Source organism: Balearica regulorum, chromosome 12 (genome assembly GCF_011004875.1).
Source record: "Balearica regulorum gibbericeps isolate bBalReg1 chromosome 12, bBalReg1.pri, whole genome shotgun sequence".
In the NCBI taxonomy this organism is placed as follows: Eukaryota; Metazoa; Chordata; class Aves; order Gruiformes; family Gruidae; genus Balearica; species Balearica regulorum.
In genome coordinates this window covers 22020260-22043679 of record NC_046195.1, presented here as the reverse complement: position 1 = coordinate 22043679, position 23420 = coordinate 22020260, and the positions used below count along the sequence as shown (strand labels likewise).

Genomic DNA, 23420 nt, shown 5'->3' with positions numbered 1-23420 from the left:
AAGTATCGGCTCACCGTCCATGTCAGGGAGTCACGCTCACTAACTAACAGATTTGTAAAGAGATGACCCTGCAGGTGAACAAAAAAATAGATATATCAAGACATAAAAGATGGGGCCGAAGCATCACCATTACAGATAAGTGAAAAACTGGAAGCAGACATCCGCGGAATACCAAGCCAGGTGGGCTGGCGAGGATGGGGGAGAGACAAAAGCAAGTGAAGTAAGTTAGTGCGGATGGATGAAGTACACAACCTGAAGTGAGAGAAGGAGAAGAAGGAAAAAAGCATCTGAAGAAATGCTTGAAGGCCCATCCCGGTATTATTACGCTATACGCATCCTACTTCGCGTCAGGAATACAAGGACACCGTGAGCAACTTATCATTCATTGCTCCATAGGGAAGAAGAGATGAAACGGTTTTACTCTGAACTAAAGGTGAAAAGCATTCAAATTCCATAAGAAACTGCTAGGCTATATAATGAGCAGATTTGAAGCTACTTAGAGGAAACAGCATCAGAGAAGGATGTTCATCACCCTGGGCAGGCCACACAAATTAAGAGAAAGTAGAGCTGTGAATTACAATGAACAGAGACTAAATAGCTGCCTGTGTTGGATTAAAGGATTTAAATTGTCAGCTTGATGTATAATGAATGTGAAAACCCAGCACTTAATTAAATGGCACATGATAGAATAACTGTTATGCTTTAAACTGCTTAAGTTATCAAAGTGTTCCTTATATTTAGCAATTGTTTAGTAGTATCGCTCTCCCTTGTGAGATCCACTAAGACATTGGTCATCTACCCTGTGTGCTGCTGTGGCAAAATATGGAACTTTTTCCTTTTCCTTTTTTTTTTTCCTTTTTTTTTTTTTTTTTCCTGTGTTCCGTAATCTGAGTTTTCAATCATGGCTAGCGAATTTCTAGCAACGCCAAGTCACGGAAAGCTGCTGAGACACAACAACAGGCTGCTGGGTGCTCGAAGGATCCCACTGTCAACACCTTGTTACCAAACTGAGTAGACGTTGGGGACTGATAGCTCTTCCCAGATCACACACCATCTCCCTGCTCATCCCCCCCTAAAATGACTATTAGCCCTTCAGCCGTGACTGCTCACTGTGAAGGGTCCCAGCACAGGGGCGAGGGTCCGGCTTGTGCCAAATAAAAACTTTATCTGCCCTAAGGAGTACATCCGCCACAGGGGAAGAAAGAAAACGCGTCGGGCCGTTGCATTTTGATAACAGGAACTGACTTGGTTTTTCAACCTGGGAAGCAAATCTAATTGAGTTACTTTGTAGAGAATGAGGACAGTCAGAATGGAAATTACACAGGAGAATCAGCAGAGGCTGCAGACGAGGGATCACCAGAAGGGCTAGGACAGGGCTTCTGACTCACTTTTTAAAGGAATCGTGTAGCACAGAAGGACTTAAAGGCTAAATAAAGGCGATTAAGAGGACTGCTCCATCCTACAAGGGTTGAGACAAAGAAACGGGATCACAGTTCTCCAGCAAATTCCTTTTTTTTTTTTTTTCCCCTTATCCTATTCAATTTATCACATCCTTTTACACTTCTTGAGCCTCTGGCAAGTCATGTGCTGGTCATTCAAAAGAAAGGCTTCCTTAACCCCGGCGTCCTTGTGCACACAGGATGGTTGGGAAGAGCATGAGATAGGACGGACCCTCACTTTTACACGGACACAACGAGGACACGGATCCTGGAGCGGAGTCAGTGTCCCAAAGGGACACGGCCACACTCAAATCAGAGATGCGTTACGGGCACAATCAAAAACTCAAAAGATAAAAAGAAAAAGGTACTTACAGCTACTGCTATTCTTCCGAGTACATGTTCTGGAATTTTTCGATAAACATCCAAAGAACCCCCTGCAGGGACAAACAAAACGTGCTTAGGTAATACAAAATGAAATACTGCCCTAGATTTGAAGTCACAAGGGTTTCCTAGGCCTTGGTTATTAATAAAAACACCAGCAATGATATAACAATAACTGTGTCAGAAATAACTGACCTTAAAAATCTACCAAACTCTGAATAAACACATGAAACAGTAACTCAGTCTCTTTTCACGCACGTTACTTATTTTTGCTTGCAGCATTAACACTAAAACTCCTCTTAGAAAATGTACAGTCTGGCATAACCCCGTCCAGCCAGCACCATACGTTCATGGGGAAAGCGAGAAACCAAAGTCCCCCCAGTCGCCAAGGGACTGGCAAGAATCCTTTCCCTTATCTTCCACACAGGAGATTCACGACCAGTCCAGAGTTCAAAATGTCCCTGGGGTGAAATACAAATTCTTGGGCAAGTAAAGTAAATTTAAAATTGAGAATTAAACATATCCAGTGGAATGGGGGGGGGGGGGGGGGAAGACAAGCAGATTACAGGCAGAGCATATTCCACTTAGCTTGCAAGAGCATGTTGTCTTATTCAAGGCTCGAGGTTCTCAGAAGTGCTCAGCACTGATCTACCTCTGCTCTCAGCGTAGCGTATGGATTTTACTGATGACACCACTGGGAAAAGCGTTAGGCCAATACTCAGCAATTAAGAAAACTACACCTTGTACTTTGCTTATGGTTCAGTTTTTAAAAGTAAAAGCCATTCATTCCAAAATGCTACAATCTGAACAAGTCACAAGGTCCTTACTCCAGTCTTCAGCCTGAATTACACAATGGTTCTTATTTATGCTATATTCTTATTCTAATGATTGGGGGGTTGTAGTGGTGGTTTTGGGGTTTTCTCCTCATTTTCCTCATTGTCTCTACTGTCAGAAATACAGACGGTGTTTGTCTTCACTACTGTTGCTCTGATTGCAGCTCATTGATACGACCATTCGTTCACTAATTTTAATCTTTCAACTTCCATTGCCCACGTTGCCTGTGTATTATAATGAAGTTCAGTTTTCACAGTAAATGTAAGTACTATTTAACAGAAATAAGAGGATGCTGCATCACAGATACCTGCTGCTCATCACAAAAACCAAACAGAAGGCAGGTGGTTCCCGTTAATGCTCATACCTTATTCTTAAATTTTGGACAAAAAAAAAGGACGTATTTTCATACGCCAAACTAAGTCTTGCTATTACAGATGTCACGAAAGGTAGCGCTGTTTGAAAAACGAAGGAAAGGATCTTTTTGCAAACAATCAGGGAAATCTGCCATTTTTCGACGGAGAAAAAATCCTGTAGCAGACAACATTTCCAAATCCAAATATATAATGTTAGCTCCCAAATTTATGTGTAGACCTCTAGGGACAGTCTGATACAAGCAGCAACAAGTGCAGCTTAAGGGGAATTTAGCGGGCGTTGAGCAGTTTCAAGGAAAGGAGGCAACAAGTAAGTAAAAGGCAATAGTACAGTTCACCATCTTTATGTACAAGAACATCATCTCTAGTGTGACTACAACAGGGCAGGGATTTGAAAGCCTCACTTCACACCTCAGTCGATCTTTGAGATCAACGGGCAGGTGGGAGGGTGATCCAGGTCAGTTCAACCTCAGCGTTTTAATATTTGCAGACTTGGAGCTACTTGGCTTTTTCCTGCTTGAGGGTGCCAGGAAAGAACTGACGCGGTACTCTATGTGCGCCTTTCCCCTACGGGTACCCCTAAGTCGTGAGTATCCCAAAAGATGCAGATCCACCAGCATCTAGGTAATCATAAAGGAAATACCTACGGTTTGTGATATAGGATATAGACTCAGGAAATATTATAAATTGGCCTAAGACAGTTAAAAGGGCTAAAAATTTGTCAAGGTTAAAGCTGTTCATCTATAGGATGAGAAAGTATTTTGTCTTATCTTTACTTGCATCCTTACACCTCAGAATTAAAGGTCTGGGGGGGAAAAAATGGCAAGGTCTCTTTATTTGCATTTTGTTCTTCCTTTAAATGATTGCTGTTGCTTTCTGCCAGAAGGAGTGCACAACATGAGGCAGACCAGAGGTCATCTCCAGTATAATTCCAAGTAATTTGTGCATGGTCAGTAAACACCATCGTTGTGCAACATCATGAGGGATGCATACCCTGAAGGCTTAAATATTTTCAAACAAGAATTCAGAACTGCAAGCGTTTACGTCCATCATTTTTAGAAATCTCTGAATTAGCAGGAGCATACACACTCTAGGCAGATGCATGTTTTGGCACGAGCAGATGCTTCCTTATTGCATGCGACTACTGCTTAACGCAGGCTTGCAAGTCTGAGAGCAACTGCAAGGACAGAACAGAGAAATGGCTAACAGTCACACAGCACGAGAGCGGCAAAGGATTTAACTCGTGGGCCTTGCGGAATAAACCTAATACTTTTTCACTGAATATGGAAAATCTGAGAGAATACTCGTATTTGGAAACGGGGCACAGTGATCGCTGGGACAGAGGTAGGAAGTGTAAGGAGAGAGAAATAACAGTAATAACAGCCCATTTTAACAGGGAGAAAACAAAATGCACCGTAAAACCCCAAAGGGCTTTATCCGTGGTCCCACCAGAAAGAAAGCAGCTACTCAACAATGCTTAATGGTACACATTTGGCTTTGGAAATTTTTCCTGCCAGAAAGCCTTTCCTCCATAGTAAATTATTTGCAAGATCCTTACTTCTTTATATCCAGCTTAACCGAACCTTTGTGAAAAAACCTGGATAGGGCGTAAAATGCTGGCTCGTAAGAAAATCCTGGAGAGAGTAATAGACTGGTGCTCGTAACAAGAACGCCACGTTAGAAGCTGAACGCTGCGAATGGGGTTCTTGTGCACGGGACACCCTCTCAGAGAGATACACAGCAACAATTACAAATTGCTGTCATCAGTATACTTTTCTCCAAGAATGCCACACAGCACAAGATTTCAAAGCAAAGTGCTAATACATCTCCATAACGACGGTAGCATCAAGCTTGTGGGGAAGGGGATACTGTTGGTCTGAAGATTCACATTGGGAGAAGCAAGAGTACGCTCCAAAAAAAATTCAGCATTGCACTGCTAAACAGCTGCGTTAGGAAATAATTCCTTGTCTTGCAATTAAGAGACGATTTCCACTGAAAACACATAGGACATTGGGTTAATAGATTTCTTTAAAAGAAAATCTGTTTTGGCTATCAAAACAGTAAAAGTGAGGAACAGCTGTTTTGTCAGCGAGGACAGATTGTACGGAAGACTCAAATATCAAACCACAAATTAAGCTAGCATTTATTTCTGTTCTATTTACATTTTCAATAAAAGTAAGCGAAGTTACACTCGGGGAAAATAGAGCATACCGTGGAGACTATAACACAATCCCAATACTAACCTGTTTTTTTTTTTAAAAAGAAAACTACCTGCAAAGTTATTAATACTTTACGTTTTCAAGTCATACTACTGCATTTTGCTCCATTCCGGAAAAGCACATCTTTATATGATTTTCCCACTGACATGCTTAGCCATCAAAAGCACACGCGATACACAACTCACCATCCATGAACTCTGTACACAACGAAATTCTGTTTTCTACAAAAAAAGCACCATAAAATCCTATGATATAAGACGAGTCACACTGGAAAAAGAAAGGAAACAGAGAAGCTTATTTTAAAATTTGCTATAAGGAGATTATAAGCAGGAATAATTAAAAGGAGAGAATTTATATACCTTATAGAGAATTTCTAACTCTGACATTATCTGCTTCTGGAGTTCCAGTGTTATATCTAAGGGTATGACCTAAAATACAAACAACGGACATATGATTAGGAAAAGTGAATGTGAAAAATAAAAACCAGAAGACTTACGTATTAATTATCCTTATGTGAGAAAAGGAAAGAGAGGAATAGGTGGAAAGAACATTTTAACAGAGCGACGAGCGAAGGGAAGAAATGCAAACGAAAGGACAGACTTAGGCAATTTTAAAAGTCAGCTGCAAGTAAACTAAGTTTTACAGCCAATTTTATCCATGAAATGTCGTAACGTTTGTGGTTTAACCATTTGCCCAAGAGATGAGTCAGACCTTGAACGCAAGCCCCGCAAGTAACGGAGGTAGATCTGCAGGTTGGTAAACTCGGAGCTGCTGCTTATTCACCCAAAGTGCGATCACCTCCCAGCTCCTGCTCGGTGCAACCTCCTCCTCCTCTGCCCAGCACCGATTCTTCTCGCTGCAAAGCCGTCTGGTGAGAAAGCCCCCGATGCTGTGACCCCGGCCGAACGTGCCGATGGCAACGCTAAGGGCTAAACAAGTACTGAAAGTATCTCTGGACGTCTCAGTGTCTCCTACCACCACTCTTACGGTTTCAGCTTCTTTAGTATTTACACCCTTATTTACTATCAATTCCTAACACGGTGTATTTGTATGAAACACGGAAAATTTTTACGTACGTGGAAAAAATGCAGCTGGTAGCAGATGGTACAGATGTTTCGGTAAGCATCACCAAAGCTTTCCTTCAAACTACAAACAACCCGACTTTGAGCACTCAGCAGCTCAAACCAGCCGCTCACTGTCATCCTTCTCACAGAAAAATGCAATGGTTTGGTTGGAAGGGACCTCCCACCCACCCAGTTCCAACCCCCTGCCATGGGCAGGGACACCCTCCACTAGCCCAGGTTGCCCAAAGCCCCATCCAACCTGGCCTTGAACACTGCCAGGGAGCCAGGGGCAGCCACAGCTTCTCTGGGCAACCTGTGCCAGGGCCTCAGCACCCTCACAGGGAAGGATTGCTGCCTCACATCCCATCTCCATCTCCCCTCCTGCAGCTTCAGGCCATTCCCCCTTGTTATCTGCTGCTTCCTTCACCCATGCCCTCGTTTTTCATCATTTTGGGCCAGGCTGCCAACCAGGACTGAAGCATGAAGTGCTGCACTGAAGGTGCACTGACTGGAGTCACAAGTTTTCAGGATTTTCAAGAGGGTCCCTCTTAATAAGGGTGCTGGTTCCGACAGAACTACTGTTGAACGTCAACATTTACAAACAATCCTTTGCCGTGATTATCTGAAGAGCTGCACGCTTAATTATTAAGTATTACTATACAAACTAAAATGGACTCTAAATGCATTTAGCCCAGCTCAGTCTGCTACCGCACAATATTTCACAGTTTAATCCTTTAAGCTAAAAGGAAACGAAATCTAGACAATTTGCAGAATTAGCAGAACAGATATTCTAGGCTGCATGTACTGCTGACAAAACAAAATACAGAGCCCATTTCCAAACACATGCATTTTACAGTATCAAAATCTGTCTCGAAGAAAAAGCGATAACCTGTTTCTATCAAGAGTTTGCTTTAGGGTTATTTATAAAAGCTGTCACTAAACTAAATTGTAAGTGTAATATAGGGCTGCCAAGAAACGTTTAACACACTTGTCTAGATCAATAATCATTTGCCAACAATATTCACTTACATTTTTCCAGCGTGAAAAACTTCAAATAATTTGCTGGAATACCATCAGGTTTACCCATTGAATATTAACAGAATTTAGTCTTGTCAACAGTCTAAAATTAAATTTTATCTCACTAAATTCTGCTCACAGTGAGAAATCTCCCTGCCTCGTTCACTGTGAGGGCTTCACCGACCTGAACGATGACTAGTTAGCATGATCAGCGTCAAATACATCACTGACATCCAATCAACCAAGACCTGGCATGAAGAAAGGTCTCTGGCTGATTTGCATTAACTATAATTACATACAGACCCTGCATTCTAATAGTGAGGATAACCTGGAAAAGCAGAGCTACCCGACTTACAGGCGTTCGGGATACTACAGGGTAGAGCACGTACAGAGAGGTACTGCAAGGGTATGGGAAGCATACATCACCACGCAATAAATTGGGAGAGAACGTCGTCTCGCTTTCTCTGCGTAACTATTGTGCAGAAGTGTTTTCTTCCATCTAAACACGCACGGCTTACAACACGGGAGAGACACCCGTCTGATGTCAAGGCTGGAGGAACCTTATGTTATTTACAGAGCTTAAATGGGGGCAGAAAGAGGAAAATAAAAATAGCTGTACAGCACTGGCTTAATCTGCATTTGTAATCTCCATGGTCACAGTCCTTACGTATAACGTTTCCAAGCATATTTAGAAAATGAAACTTGTATGGGTGAAGCAACTTCTCAGGCTACGTGAGCCGATGGTGTTAGGCATGGGCTGGAAGAGCGTCAAAGCAAGGAAAATCCAACCTCCTCAAAGCCACAGCTACCAAGGACGAAGCTGTGAATAAGGATTTGGCTGCAACTTCCGCAACCGTAACACGGGTAAGCGGATGAGATCTGACATTAGACAATAAGCTTTTCCAAAACGGCACCTTTGGAAAGAACTTTGTAGGCAAAAAAATCACCGCGATTTTCTCAGAATTATAGAGACAAGTGAAACTAAATTCATCAGGCAGAGAAGAACACGCTGTGAGTTCCCGCCTAACACACAGCGATCTTGAAATGGCTTAGCACGCGTGATAACGTACGTGAACCCAACGTACCTACCGCTTGAAGCGAAAAGGGTTAATTTTTAAAGGAGGAATACCTGAGCATATTTCCTCTGCTCTCCACTACACCTCCAGGACAAATAAGGATGAGTTGTCAAGTTAAATACAAGCAGTCAAGTGACTGAATTATAATTTACTCTGTGCTCAATTTAAATTAGTGTGAGGCTATTAAAATATACAGTATAAATACGGCAATTCATCACAAGCTGTCATGGATGACTTCATCTATTTGCTGGAGTGGCATACGTTCCACTAAAGGGAACGAGAGCAAAATCACAGGTCAAATTAAGCTGCTATTCTGTTTTAATTCACTTATTTAATCTGTGGCGACATAATTGTCTTTTACAGTATGTACAACTCAAAGGAAATTTGGGAGTATTATAGTCAGTATACAAATGATTAATCAAATGGACCATTTAAATGCCAGCTTAAGAGCAGGAGAAACTAAAAGCAGTTGAATGGCAATCAGCCACTGTACGCTCAATTTTTCCATTTGGATTTTTCCCTCTAATTAGGAAAAAAGTTACTTTAGAAAAATCTATTAAATCCTCTGCACATTATCTAGCTGTAAAGTTTACATAAAATACGTAAGGACATAGCTTTGGTCTACAACATAGGTACTGGCGTTGGTTTGTTTTCTAGTATCTTTGCCAGATTATCTATCAGCTGAAAGCATTTTAATCAACAGGTTTTGGGAATGGTATCTTGTCCTATCAAATGTATACTATCATCAAAAAAAGCCCCCAAAAAGCAGAACTTTGCTTTCGCAGGTCCATCCACTGATGTCCCTATTAATGTGGGAATCCTCCACCAAACCACTTGATCCTTGCGATGATCACGCCAAGACGCTGGCGTTGCGGAGTACGCTGAGCCGTCGACGTGCTCGCTCATTTTCTTAACAGAGCAAACCAGCACGATCACCACCATCGCACGTTTCCTCGCCCCCAGCTCGCGAGCGCGTTATTTCAAGCTATGATAAAGCACGCGGGTTGATGTAATATTTCTTCTGAAATCACACTAAAAAAAAAAATAGATATGTAATCGAGACTGACAGGACCACCACGAGTAGTATCTACAAGAGAAGCCAGTTTCCCAAATCTTCAGGATGCTAATTATCCACCGGGACCCCCCAGAGCCATGGGCTCCAAGGGAAACGAGGAGGTGAAATTGCTGGGGGAAAAGGCTTTTTGCCACGGGGAGGTGATTTCAATTAACCTTGCAAAAGGCGAACTCATTTCTCCTCCTGCCTGGATGAATTTTCTGGTGCTCCACCTCCTCTCCGGGCAGGTCCTGAGGACACCCGCAGCCCCACGGGCCGGGCTGGAGAGCAGCAACGGCAGCACCGAGCGGAGCTGGCACGGACGGTGATGCTCCCTGCAGAGCTTGAAAAAGATTATTTGAGGAAGCAACGTAGTAGGTACCATGGAGAAGCAGCATCCTTACACAACCCCAGCATTTAGGGGAAGATCTTTTTCAGTTCTGTACTGAAAGTTGTCAGAAAAAATAGTTTTTATTATTAATTTTCTGTACTTTTGTGCCTATTACAACTCAGAGAATTCCTGTCTAACTGCTCACGACAGGTTTAGGAATGACGGATACCACTTGAAAGGACTTCTGCAAAGTGACTTTTTCAAAAACTTTTCCAAGTGATATTTGTATTCCACATAATTTGAAGTTATTTGGATATTATTTCCGTATTTTCCACATGGAGAGAATCAGTTCAAATCCAGTAGTAAGCATTTGCTTTTCTCCTAGTGGGGTGAAGGGATTTATTTATGTGACCCTCAGGAAAGCCAAAACATGGGCAGAATCTGCTTTTAGTAAATTATATCTGATTGGAACCACAAGACAAGCTGAGCCCAAATCTGAAAGTCGCCCATATATGGAAATATTGCCTGGCAAACAGAACGGCTTCATTTGAAGTCTCAGTATAATCTTACCTCTTTAAATCCTATTTCACACCAATTCGGCTCGCAGCAACCAGCTCCCATCACTCCTCCTCTTGCCCTCCCCTCCTACCCCCACCTGCTTTCAGTTTAACTCAGCTACGCCAGAATTTAATGATTAAAGACATACAGCGGAAATAAAAAAATAAAAAAAAAAAGACAAAAAGCCCACTTTACAGTTTTCTAAATAATTATTCCATATATTATATTTTTTAAATATACCTTTTTTTAGGTCCCAAACTACTAATTGGAATTGTACGAATGCAACGATTAACTTGTTTTCCAAAAGTCTCCCCTGCTTTGAGTTTTAACAAAACGGCCAAATTAAAAAAAAAAAGTTTGATACATTAAAAAAAAAGAGACATATTTCCATATTTTTATATAGATTAACTGTATTAATAATTTAATGTACAGATTTCATCTAATTTAACAAATTACATACAAGAGCTGGCATGCTGTTGTCAGAGCTGCGCTATCAGTTTACCACAGCTTTTCCTGAACTTTCAGACAAGACAGGCATTTGTCTGACCACGTAACATTACGGCACACGGTTTTACTGCAAAGAACGCTAATAAGGAAAAAGAAAAAGCCAAATCGGTTGGATAAAAAAACGATTGGGGAGGGGGACATTAAAATAAATAGACCGTTAAAACCACAAAACCTCCTAGGAAAACGGAACGTTATCCCGAAGAAAACGAGGGAAATCCTCTTTATTTAAAAATGAGGTTGCAGAGACCACTGAAGAATACGCCCTTGGGGACCGTTTGGCGTTCGAGAAAGGGACAAGCTGCCATCCCGCGACCTTTCCGTCCCCGCTCCTGTCACCCCGGGGTTCAGGACGATGCAGCGGCATCTCCGCCAGTCGCCGGAGAGAAACAAACCGCATCCGCGCTCGGGCACAGCCACATACCCCCCCCGGGGAAGGCGGGGTGGTACCTACGCACGGCGCTGAGCAATTCCCAATGGATGAAACCCAGATTCCGGGAACTCTGTGCTCGCTTGGACGTACTAAATTTATGGGCTGGAGTTTTTCCCTGCATAAACAATGTGGACTTGAATGCAATAAAACAAATTGAGATCTAACGATCAGAGGGAGGGGAAGGAAACCGAGGTCAAGAAAGAATGGAGAGAAAGAAAGAGAGAAAGAAAATTACTGTCATATCTTACCTTTACTGCTAGTATTTTTCCACTAGGGACATGATATGCCCTGCATGAGGGAAAAAATTAAATAACTTGAGATCACATAAAATTACCTCTATACATATGTGCAACATGTATACACTAATTTCACAGAAAAATGACTTGGAGCTAATACGTTTTACTGTAAACCAGTTTTATAGAGCACTTCTAAAGAAAGACTGATGAAAACAATTGATCACAAGAATATAGTTACAATGAAGCCATTAAGCAGGTTTTTACATCTGCATGTTTTATATAAAACCTACACATCGAAGACTTTCGTACAGCACAATAGCAAACTTGCAAGTTATGAATTTATCCGCTTTCCCATTTTCTTTCAATGAAATCAAATTATGATATAGCCATTATTCAGAATCTTCACGTAAAACACGGTTTATCATGCAAGTTTGCCAATCCTTCGGGTATTTTCAGTGGTACAGACAGCGAGATGCGCAGCTGTATCAATTAAAGGGAAGTAAAACAAATAATGACTGCTTCTTTATCATAACCTAAGGACCCACAGAAAATAATGGCAAAATGAACTTTTTGCATTTGTATTTAAGATTAGCCCGTGTGCACGCATATAAGGTTAGAAAGTATTACTGTTAATGATCACGTGTACCCAAAATAATTTCCCACAGTATTTCAAGAGCAGTTTGTCTTAATTTCTGAAGACATTTATAATTGGCTATTTAACAATGACTTGTGTATTCCTAACCGTGAACTCGTAAGAAAAATAAGAAGGTAGGTGAAAAAACTGTCGACTAAAAATCCAATGTAATTTTGCATAAAAACAAAACCATTAAAGGTTTTCCTCTTCACTAGTTTTATTGTCTCATACTGATTTATGACACTATGCACAGTAATGCCATATATGTGGCACTAACTTTAAAGAATTATAATATTTTACCACTATATACCTCTAGCAATTATTACCGAAGAAGAAAAGCTTTAATAGGTTTTGTTGTGGGGGTTTTTTTGCATGCAAAATCATACATAATTGTTGTTTAATCTTATTTATAACCCTGAGCGCTTATATAATTTCTGTTAATAGCTTGGAAGTTTCTAAAAACTTCACCTTAATTTAATAACTCGCGGATAAACATTTATGTAAGCGCGCGGCATCGGCTTTTAGGAACTAACCCGGTTGAAAAAGGCGTACCAAAAATCAGCGTTATTTAATATCAGTAGAAGATGCAAAAGGCGAAATCATCAGAGGAAGCTCCGACAGACTGGTAGCCGGATGCATAATCAATGAATGCAAGGGAGTAAATGAACGCTGCTGTAACCAGGGATGAATCAACAGTGGCAAACCATTATGGACTTAAGATCAGCAGAAATGATAAGAAAATGAACAGGTTGAGATAGCATGCTGAACGTCTGTTAGCTTAATATGTACTGTGCCGGACAGTTTGGCAACTTAATTAGCTTGTCGAGAAAGCTGATCTTTTTTCCATAAGAGAGATCTCCTGTTTCCAAGTGAATTAAAAGGGAAGACTTGATTATTTAATTATGATGCACGCTAATTCATCCGTGGAAGTTTGGGTTAAATTTCCAGCAGAGGGCAGATACCTGGTTTGGTTTACAGAGCACTGACAGTACCAATTTAACATTTAATTATCGCTGAGAACTGGATCGCAAAGGAGATACCATGCCCGTGGGTACAGCGTGTCCGGTGGCTTTGCAAATGGCATACTACCTGGGAGGAAAGGAATTTGTTTACTCCGGGCTGATCCGGCATCTCCATCGTCCTGACCTTCCTCAACACAATAACCGTAAAGTGATTAATGAAGTTTGAATAGGAGCTTTGGTTACACCAAAAGACAACCCTACACCTCTGTAGTGTTTTAATTAACAGCTAACACTTCAAATTAGTCTGTAGTTGCTACGGTAATTACCTGTTCCAACGAGCGTGTAGGGAAAACGGTTTCGTTAGATATTATGTAGACCTGTACGTTGGAATTGATCATTTCGGTTACAATCAGCACAGCTAAAGCCTGAAGATTTAGTACCGTTATGTAGCTTCAGAAGGATGCACTAAAAAACCCCAATCCCACAGCACGAAGCACACCGCACCCGTCAGTAACTCTAAGAGGAGATTAAACTAATATTCGTACTCCGTAAGTACCGTGAAGTCTCATCTCAAGGGTCAACTCTCCAATTTCAGTGTCACCTCCAAAAGTAAGTAACCACGCTCCTCACTGTAGAACCAGATCGTTAGACAAAGCAAAGCAGCAAAATGCAAAAGGTTCCTCCGCCGCGCCGTGCGTTTCAGTGAACGCACGTTTGCAAATCTTCCAGGATGGTAAGCAAATGATGTCGCCTAATAAAGGCTTCCAACAACAGCTCCTCTTGCTGGGAATGCGTTTGAGCAGCGCCTAACAGTAAAGGCAAGCAGATGCTAAAGGCGAGCGGAAACAGTTGCTAAATAGCGGCCGAAATACTTAAAGACAAACGTAAAGAGCAGAAATTAAACGCATTGAAATGCAAAATATTCAAGGAAAACGCTGTTTCGACGTTTGCAAAATTTCATGCCTTGCAGAAACCAGCTCTGGGAAAACAAGTTCATTTTTCTGCTCGTTTTTGTTGGGGTTCGGTTTTGCTTCTGACCCCTTGGAAAAGCTACAACGGACAACTGCGACTCGGAGGCTCTAAATCCTTCCTTGGTGAGGAGAAATCAAAGCGACAGAGAACCAACCTCTGCAATCAGAAGCGTACAAAGTCATTCCGACCGCTTGACGCCAGTGTCGATTATTACAAATACCAAAGTTATTATTTAGGTTATGTTGCGATTTGCCAACCGCAGGAAGCTGGTTCCGACGCGCGTTGCCCCTTCCCTCGCGGCCTCTCGCTTAAACGGGATTTCTAAGACAAACGCCGTGGCACGGACAGCTCTTTTTACTCTCCAAGAGGAAACTCCTAACAGATATTGGGACAAATTAAGAATATCTTCTTATGCACGACCTGATCTAGATCCCACCCAGGTTATTTGGAGATTTGCATCTACCGTAAATTTGATGTTTTATTATTTCAAGTGCAAATAAATGGAAAGGCTATGAGATTAATAACCATTTCAGTAACAACTTTCTCCGCTACGAAAAATTCTTTTTAGGTATATATTGAAAAATACCGACACAGTATTTATTAAAATAGGAGAAAAATAAACACGACAGCAATCAGGTAAATCACTTGGTGCCCAATTTCTGCACATAAAGGGCCTATCATTCCAGCACTCTGCGCCCAACTAATATTTCATTTTATTTTAAAATAGATAGTTGTTAGCTATTATAGCCACAGCGTTTTTTTAGGCTGAGGATAATGATTAAAGTTATCAAAAATACAAAAAAGCAGAGTTCAGAAATCCATTTCAGGACACCAGTCTTACAAGATGATGCATTCTTTTCCAATTCATCCAAGCCTGGCTGAAAATAGTTGCTGTGTGTCTGCAAGAAGACAAGATAGTACAAAAAGTTGTAGATATCTTAAGCTGATCTCGGGCGACATCTTCAAAGTGAACAGTGAAGGCTGGTGGTCAAAAACTGCTTCTTAGTCTCAGAATATATATGGGAGGCAAGAAGATAATTCATACTAATTTCCCCCAGAAAATGAAAATTCTTCACGCAAGCAAACTTTTCTTTCTGGATGCCCTGAAGTAGATTTTGGTTCCTATGTCCGATACAGATATGGGACAAGCTCTGCGCTCAATTAGCGACCAATTTAATAATCGCCAGATACGGCGAAAGGTGATGAACAGTATGCGGAAAGAAGCGCACCCCTTACTATTAGCAGTACCTGGTGCAGGGACCGAGTAACGAGATTGTTGTTGAATTAAAACTAAGTTTTAATATCTCAGACTGATAACTCTCTCAACAAAATTGTCATAGATTTCACAAAAGAAGGAAGAAATCTTCAGGGAGGATGGAGAAAAGCAAGCACCGACTTTCAGAACTCCTTGGGGAAAAAGGTATCTCAGCAACGGAGCCGCATGGTAGAAAGCACCGCGCCAGCTCCGAGAAAGAGGGGAAAACCAGCGAGAAAGGGGGAAGCTGGAGTGGAAAAGGCAAGTTTTGGTGGGACTTCCTTCCCTCCCGCCCTGCCACGCTGCGGAAACGCGAGATGCAGGATGGAGACTCCTCGTGGGAAGTGCTCCGCGCGGGCACGCGACGCAGAGCGGCGGCTTAAAGCTGCCGCGCGTGTAAGAACAGGAGAGGCGGACTTCAACCACTGCGCGTTTCGAAACGATCCCGCCGGGGAAAAGAAATTTAAATCTCTTCCGTCACGTTCCCACTGGAGTTCGTTATTGTGAGCCCCCTACATCTATTACAAAGAACAGCTTCTAAGCAAGACTGGCACAGTTGTGTCAAATATTTTATTAACCTTGACAATTAACCATATCCCTGGACATTAAAAGCCCCGAAGGGACCCGCGCGAGCCAAGTCCTTTAGCGTAACTTTGCCTCCTCTACTCTGCAAACCGCGAGTGCCCCTCGGGGAGCGCTGCCAAGGCAGCTTGCCCAGCTCCGCGGCAAAAGCTGGGTTATTTTGGGGAATAAGAAAGACGGCGTGAGCAAGCGTTCGCCCTGCTTGAACAAAGCCCTCTAGCTAAGCCGGAAAAAAACTTCTGATGGACGGCGGAGTACGACGTGCGCATCCCTTGTGTTCCAGAAAATAGAAATCAATATCACGGAAAACTAGAGTAGGGCTTTGGGGGAACTGCCAACTCCTCGGCATCTCTCCCCCTATATATAAGATGTGTTTCTACGGGAAAGCAAATTAAAAAATGAAAGCATCAGAAGCAGCTGGTTTCTGGTTTTAAAAGCAAAGGAAGAAAGAGGCAGCTGAATTTCACATTGCCTGCTTTGTTCTTCCTAAGGTCTGCTGCAAAGAAAACCAGAGGAGAAATGCAAGATGCTTTGGCTCAATCCTCTTTATGCAAGAAACCATAGCCCAGCCTAATATTTACAGCTAAAAAAAAAAAAATAATCATACACTGAATATAGCGAGTTTCTACTCAGTTCAAAAGTAAAATGAAAAAAGGCAACCAAACAGAACATGCACGAGCTTCTTAATAAATAGCTCAGATGTCAAACAAAAAAATTCTCTCTCTTTCAACTTGCTAAGACTAACATTTTTATATTCTCCCTGTGAGAAATTTTACCTAAAAGCACAGTGGGGAGCTGCATTACTTGCTGTGATTGTGGTATAATTTCTTCCAGGGCAAGCAAAGAACTAACTTCAGGTTTCAACATGCACGCGCTCAAGAGAAACAACAATTTTCAATTTGTTTTCTAATTTGTAATTGTAAAGCATTTGCCCACATACGAGTGACTTAAGGACGGTCACATCAGAAGCACAGCCTGAGTACGCAAAGATCCCTGAGCTTTCTCAAACAGCCTTTCCCAACACATCCAATAACTTTTTACTACTAACTGAGTTTACAATTACCTGAAAACGCAAAACAAACGCAGTCACTTCCTAGAAGCAAAAATTCATTACAATTATTATATCATGCTGCTAATGCTGATGCAAAAAAGCACCGAAGAAGCCTGCAGCAGCCTACCATGCCGAAGATCCTGCTTCCCATCTGCTCACTCCGCCTATCAGGATATATTTTTCTATTTCCCCCCCCCCCCCCAATAGCCACGGAAACAATTTCTAATCCATAAGATATTCCTCGGCAAGACCAAATGATTCAAGGCAAAGCCATGACCTGTCTGCTATGCCAATGAGTTCAGTCCCTTCCCTTCCTACAAATATAACGAACATCAGCAAATATGACAAAATGACGTACTGACAGGACCGTCAGCGACGTGGCTGCAGGACGCAGGGGTGCACCGCTCGCTTCTAGTCGTGGTACCGGAGAAACTTAGGGCAAATGCCACAAACTCCGATCTGCTGCAGTTCTCCTGGCTCCCCCGAAGTGGTGTTGGTGCGTCATTCTGCTAAATAATGCTTCTCAGAGATGAAAGGGTGGTTGAAAGGGACCTCTGCACCCACCTAATCCAACCTCCCTCTTGGAGCGGGGCTGTGGCGGTGGATGTCCAGCTCAGCGCTGAGCACCCCCAGGATGGAGACCCCCCCCGCCCCGCTACAGGCCTGCACCATCTTCCTTGCGAAAAGCATTTTCCTAATGGCCAATCTGAACTTCCCAAGTGGCAACCTGAGGCCTGAAAGTAAAAATCACAGTAAATATTTCAGGTCCTTTCTCCCAGATACCTGGCCTTCTGCTTCACACCTTGGGATGGATTCATTACACACATTGGATTAAAACATCAAGACATCATTTCACTCGACAAGAATCACCAACACCGTCCCGTTCCCCCATCCACTTCTGCAGCAGCTCACCCACAGACCGCTCTGATGCGCTGCGGAGGAAGTCCTCCAGCCACCCTCAACAACACAACAGGTCTCTGGGACCCAGGCAGAGTATTTCCTAGCAGAGGGTACGTATTTCCTAGCAGAGGGTACGTATTTCCTAGCAGAGGGTACGTATTTCCTAGCAGGAAAGAACATTTGCAGAGGCGCCCCGGGTTTCTCACCCGACTTACAAAGTTAACGCAAAAAGCCGTGGCTGTAGCAAGCAGCGCCTTCAGATCTAGGGGCACTGAATGAAGTCAAACTGAACGTTTTCCTGCCCTACGAGAAATAACCTAAAGCAAAACGACCGCGTCGGCGTCGCGCGAGATGAATACAATTCTCTAAGTGTTATGCATTGCAGAATGACATGCCAGTCACCAGCTGCAAGCTACATGCAGCAAATCACCCACAGATTTGGTTTACTGTCAATTTTTTCTTTTTTCTCCCCTCTTTTTTCCTAGCACTGCTGCTGTCTGTCGTGCTCCTGGTCCAACTCTGGCAGTCTAATGGTAGAATTGTCATGTACTCCGATGGCCGTCTAAAGAAACAGATTCAAATTGTTTCGAGGAAATAAACACTTTGACAGTTGTTGCCTTCTGCAATAGACAAACACATTAGCCTGACTCTCTGGCTGTTAAAACAGGAAATCCAAAGTGCACAGCAGTTGTAAAAAGGAGCTTTTATGGGGACTGCGCTAGTTCAAACAGCAATCTACGCCAACCTCCCCTCCATCTAAAATCCCATTACAGATGCTTGAGCGCTGATTGCAAAATGATTTGTTGTTAAACTAGAAAACAAAACAAAAAAATACTTGGATCTAAATTTTAAACTTTTCCAAAGAGCACAACGGGCAGCAGAAGCTGCGTGAAGGAAATGTCGAAGAGCAAAACGTCTCAGTCAACCCATCTCTGTGGGAACGAGGCGGTTTCGGGATCCGAGCCTAAGCACAGCAGAATGAGTCCCTCACCTCTTCTATGCTGTAACCTACTACTATTCCCATCTATTACTACTTATAGCAGTCTTCCTCCTCCACTGCAGCCAAGCATTCGGGGTCATGCTTTGAAAACCGCATTACAGGCCTTTCTCCTTGTTCCCGTTCCACTGCCATTCAGTCCCCATTCCTTAGAGACCTGTACAGACAGAGAGGACTAAAGACGGAGCCGGCTTCGCCTTGAGGAGACCGTCACCAACACCGGGTCCCTGACTACCACAGGACCGACCCGGATCGGATGCGGACGCGGTAACGCATCCCATCTGCTGGCTTTGAACTCGCTGAAAGAACAAAAGACAGCGGAGCAGGAAGCTTAGACCAACACGGACAGGCATTATCTGACACATAACGCCTGCTCGGACAAATTCAGGAAGAAATTTGAAGCAACAGTGAGCCAAAAGTAGATCACGTCCTATGGTGACGGCAATTTAGATCCAGACCTAAAGCTGGATTTTCTGCGTTATCAAAGCCATTTGTTCACCAGAGACGCGTTCGTGACGCTCACAGCATAATAACTAGTACGAAAAACCAGAGCTGTTCAGTAATTCAGTAACGACCAGCACTAGAAAACAGAACTGTGCCAAGAAGGAAAAGTTTTCTAGGTGTTCGCTGTAATAGCTGAAAGAGCGTTTTCTTCTAATCAGAGCTGAATTTCAAGCAGAAAGCTTGCTCTTCCGCAGGAGCAGGTTGAGAGCGTACACGCCGTGAGGTTAGTTACACCGCTCCGTTCACTACTGGATTGCTCCGAGACACCATCGTGATGAGCAACGTACTAGAAACTATTTTGGCATTGCTCCTCTTGTATCGCTCCGTGCCACCGTCGTTAAAAGAGCTGTGGTGACGCACGGCTATACGTCGGAGCTGGGTACGGCTGCCTAACGCTTACGATGATCGGTGGGTATCTGAGCAGTTAATTTTTAGCATCTTCAAAGAATCTGGGGTGAAAAGAAATGGAAAAATCAACGTCAGCCTCGCTGGTGTTGTTACACCCCCTGATCTTCTGAGACATCAAACGGAGATTAAGGAGAGAGCCTGAAACACAACACTGGCAGCATAATGGCAAAAAAGGATTCCCACCTAAATCCACGTTCTTCTGCCCCATACCATCTCCAATTCACTTCTATGAGCAAAAGCATTCTTTAAAAAATATTCCACGCTGGGGAACAGTCAGCGCCTGTAAGCTTGGCACAGCTCGGCTCTGGCAAATCCCACCGATTCTCTACTCCACGGAGCGTCGTTCGTAACCAAGGAAGAGATGATGGATATCGCCCACGTCGGGGGCGAGCTGCACTGTGCTCGCACCCCACCTCGCTCATCGGTAACAACAACAAACTCAAATTTTCAGGATTACCATTCGCTTAATCTTCCGAGCCGTGGGCATACAATGCAAACAAAACAACTTTAATTTAAGAATCATCCAGTTTCTAATTAAACAGCCATAGGCAGCTGGCTGGATACATTTTAATCAGTTTCAATAACCTATTGATTGTATACTGAAGCTTAAAAATTAAAAGTAAAAAGATGACCGGGGAATTGTCCCATCTCAGAACAACAGTAGAACCCTCTGTAAATAACTCCTCTTTTAACCATCAGCTAAATGAACACTTCAATACAGCAGTACAAAGTCTTCTGCAAAATTACTTTAACTAACAAGCAGAAATTTATCAGCTTCAGCCAAAATCAATGCTGAAATCAATTTGAACACTGGTTGTGTCTAAAGGGGCTCATTGGCAATTTAGGGAAATTACACCATGTAAATGCCTGTGCTTTAATTGAACAGTTTCATCAACTAGGCTGTGATTGCTGTCCATTCATTTATTTACTTTCACTGCAGCTACCATTCTGCAAAGGAATGGTTTTTGTCAGACTTGAAGGAGGCACTTTATCTTCATTTTATGCACTTTTGTGCATAACAGATTTTATGAGGCAGGCGAGCGATAGCTGGGGTCAAAAGAAACAAGTGAACAGCAATCACTGGTCAGTCTTGTTTAAACTGCAGTGATAATATGCAGAAATTTGGTGGGGTATTTCTAACTTACTCCAGCTATTATTGTTCCAATGCTTTTCAGTGTGACTAAAAATAAGAGAAACAGAAAACGAATGTAGCCTGGGAAAGGAAATAAAAGAAAAACGCCTCCACAATTGCAACGCTAGAATGCAGGGAGGTGCGATTTTCACACTTTGCACGGCCACGGATTTGTTTTAACGTCGAACAAAACATTGAACCTGCCTGTGCTTTGTTTTTTCAGAGCTGCTTTCAAGCACCAGGCTGGGACAAGCAACGCGTATAGAACATACAGAACCTCCCCTGGACAGTACGACACGAATCGCGCGGGCTGGGAACCGGCAGAGATGGGCTCCGCTCCCGTCGCTGCTTTGCCACCTGGGGAAAATCATTTCCCTCTCTGTCTCCATTACCCGCTGCCGCGTGCGGAGGATGACCCTCGCCTCCCTTGCGAAAGGGCCAAAACAATCTGTGAATGAGAGAGGGGCAAATTATTGTCATAGAATCATAGAATGGTTTGGGTTGGAAGGGACCTCAAAGATCATCTAGTTCCACCCTCCACTAGCCCACGTTGCCCAAAGCAACGTTGCCGTTGTATTGCATATTCGTACAGAAAAGCAGAAACGAACAGAGGAGAGCAGCAGCTCTGCTGAGATTTAGACTGGCTTCCCGCAACGTTTGAGGTGCATGACAGTTACCGCTTTTGAAGAACACACCGGGACTAGAGAGACCCTCTTAGGTCTCTTTAGCTCCTTCATGACAGCACCAGTGTCCATGAGACAACCCAAAAAGAGCAAACCCTGCTGAGCCGAAGCCCCTCAGGCAACGATAGACACGGTGGTGCTGGGTCCACAGTCAGACTTGATGATCTTAGAGGTCTTTTCCAACCTCAAGCTTCTATGATGAACTCCAGCTATTCCATCACCATTCCAGCCAACGGAGCTAAATCACCTCCGGCTTCCTCACTCCAGAACTGACAACGCTTTTCCCTGCTACCGTTAGAGGATCTGCAATCCACTCGCAAGGCACAGTTTGCAGCCTGTCTTGCAAGAGATAGCAACTTTCCAGCTGTCTTGCCATGCGCTATGTTTAATGTGCTAATGGGGCACCCCAAGGTTGGTTGAGATAGAGAATAAAGAAACAGGCATATGCTTCAATGTACAACTCAACCGAACAGCAAAATTGCTCAAGTAAATTGCTGAAACAAATTAAGCTTCCGCATTTATCCGTATTTTCCCTCGCTATACAATTCTTCGAGGCGGTACATCATCAACAGCTACTTCTCTCCCAGCCACTCAACTGCAAGGGACGCCGTCTGGTTTAACAGCATTTTGCTAAGATGATAACCGATTCTCCCTTTTCCTCCCTCTGCCCCAGATACTAGGTAACTTCACAAATTAATTACGGCATCATCGGGACTTGATGTTTATTTCAGTATACAGAGCGTTATAGCTTCCTGCTGCCAAAGACTCCTCTAACAGAACCCAAAGATTTACAAACCATACCCAACACACATTTTGAAAAAAATCCCAGGCAGGCAGAAGGCTACACCATCCCCCAAACAGAGCTCCTTGATCATCTCGCCTCTCATTAGCTACAACTGCAAAGCAAAAACTAGAAAACATAAAATAAAGAGAAAAAAATACTCTTTTTGCTTGTATGTAAATGAATAGTGACACTTTAGATAGGCCATTATTATTTGCCAGAGATAAATACCTCTACTTTGTAATATGTAGGTTCAAACTATACACAACTAAGGATTTTAGGTCTAAATAATTTAATATAGCTACTCCTGGGACTGGCTGGCAGCGTGTATACGTCCCATTACAAACCACAACGTTAACCTTCTTTCACTGAAGTAAAAAGGAGAATCTTATCTGAACAGCCTCTCAGAGCTCTGCAGCCAGCGATGGAGTTAAAAGATGCAGCACAGAAGCACAGACTTTACGTGTCTTTTGCACCTACTAGTGAATGACTTTTATTTCTCTCCCCCCCCCAAAAAAACCCCAATTTAAATAAATACAATAGATGTACTGGTATGCGGGTGTTTTCTTCTGCTGTGAAGCAGCCCAAACTGTGCATTCTCCATCCTACCAGCTTCTATAAAATCGTTGCAGAATTAGGAAGTCTGCTGCAGAGCTGGAGGGTCGGCACATCTACCAGGGTAACAGTCTTAGGGGCCTCTTGTCGGGAAAGGTGCAAATCTCCACGAAATAAGCTGAGCTTCCACAAATTCACAGAACTGGACTTAGATTATTCCACGGAAAGTTGAAATCCCGGTTAACGACGTAAACTACCTACGACAACGGGCAAAGAGCAAGGCGCTGGGGTGCTTTTAGTCTTCGTTAGGGCAGATTTCATCGCTTTTTGACAATCTTGACTCAAGGCAGGGTACGCGCTGCCCGTTGCGCTCCAGCGGAAGAACTCCGGCTTTCTGCTTGCTTCTATATTCAAAGGCACCTTTTGAATATACGGGTTTGGATTGTCTGTACGTTCTCCCATATTTTTGAATGTACAAGCAATCAAA

General features: G+C 43.0%; 1 protein-coding gene across 2 annotated transcripts in view; it reads right to left on the bottom strand.

Moving 5' to 3' along the window:
- MAP2K5 (mitogen-activated protein kinase kinase 5) overlaps positions 1 to 23420 on the bottom strand; it is a 139241-nt gene that overhangs the window by 81561 nt on the left and 34260 nt on the right. For both annotated transcript variants that reach the window (XM_075764126.1, XM_075764127.1), the window contains exons 9-12: positions 11530 to 11569; positions 5604 to 5672; positions 5430 to 5511; positions 1812 to 1873 (exon numbers count right to left, since the gene is read on the bottom strand). In XM_075764126.1, the coding sequence (XP_075620241.1) occupies positions 1812 to 1873; positions 5430 to 5511; positions 5604 to 5672; positions 11530 to 11569 (253 nt within the window). The remainder of the gene's footprint in view (positions 1 to 1811; positions 1874 to 5429; positions 5512 to 5603; positions 5673 to 11529; positions 11570 to 23420) is intronic.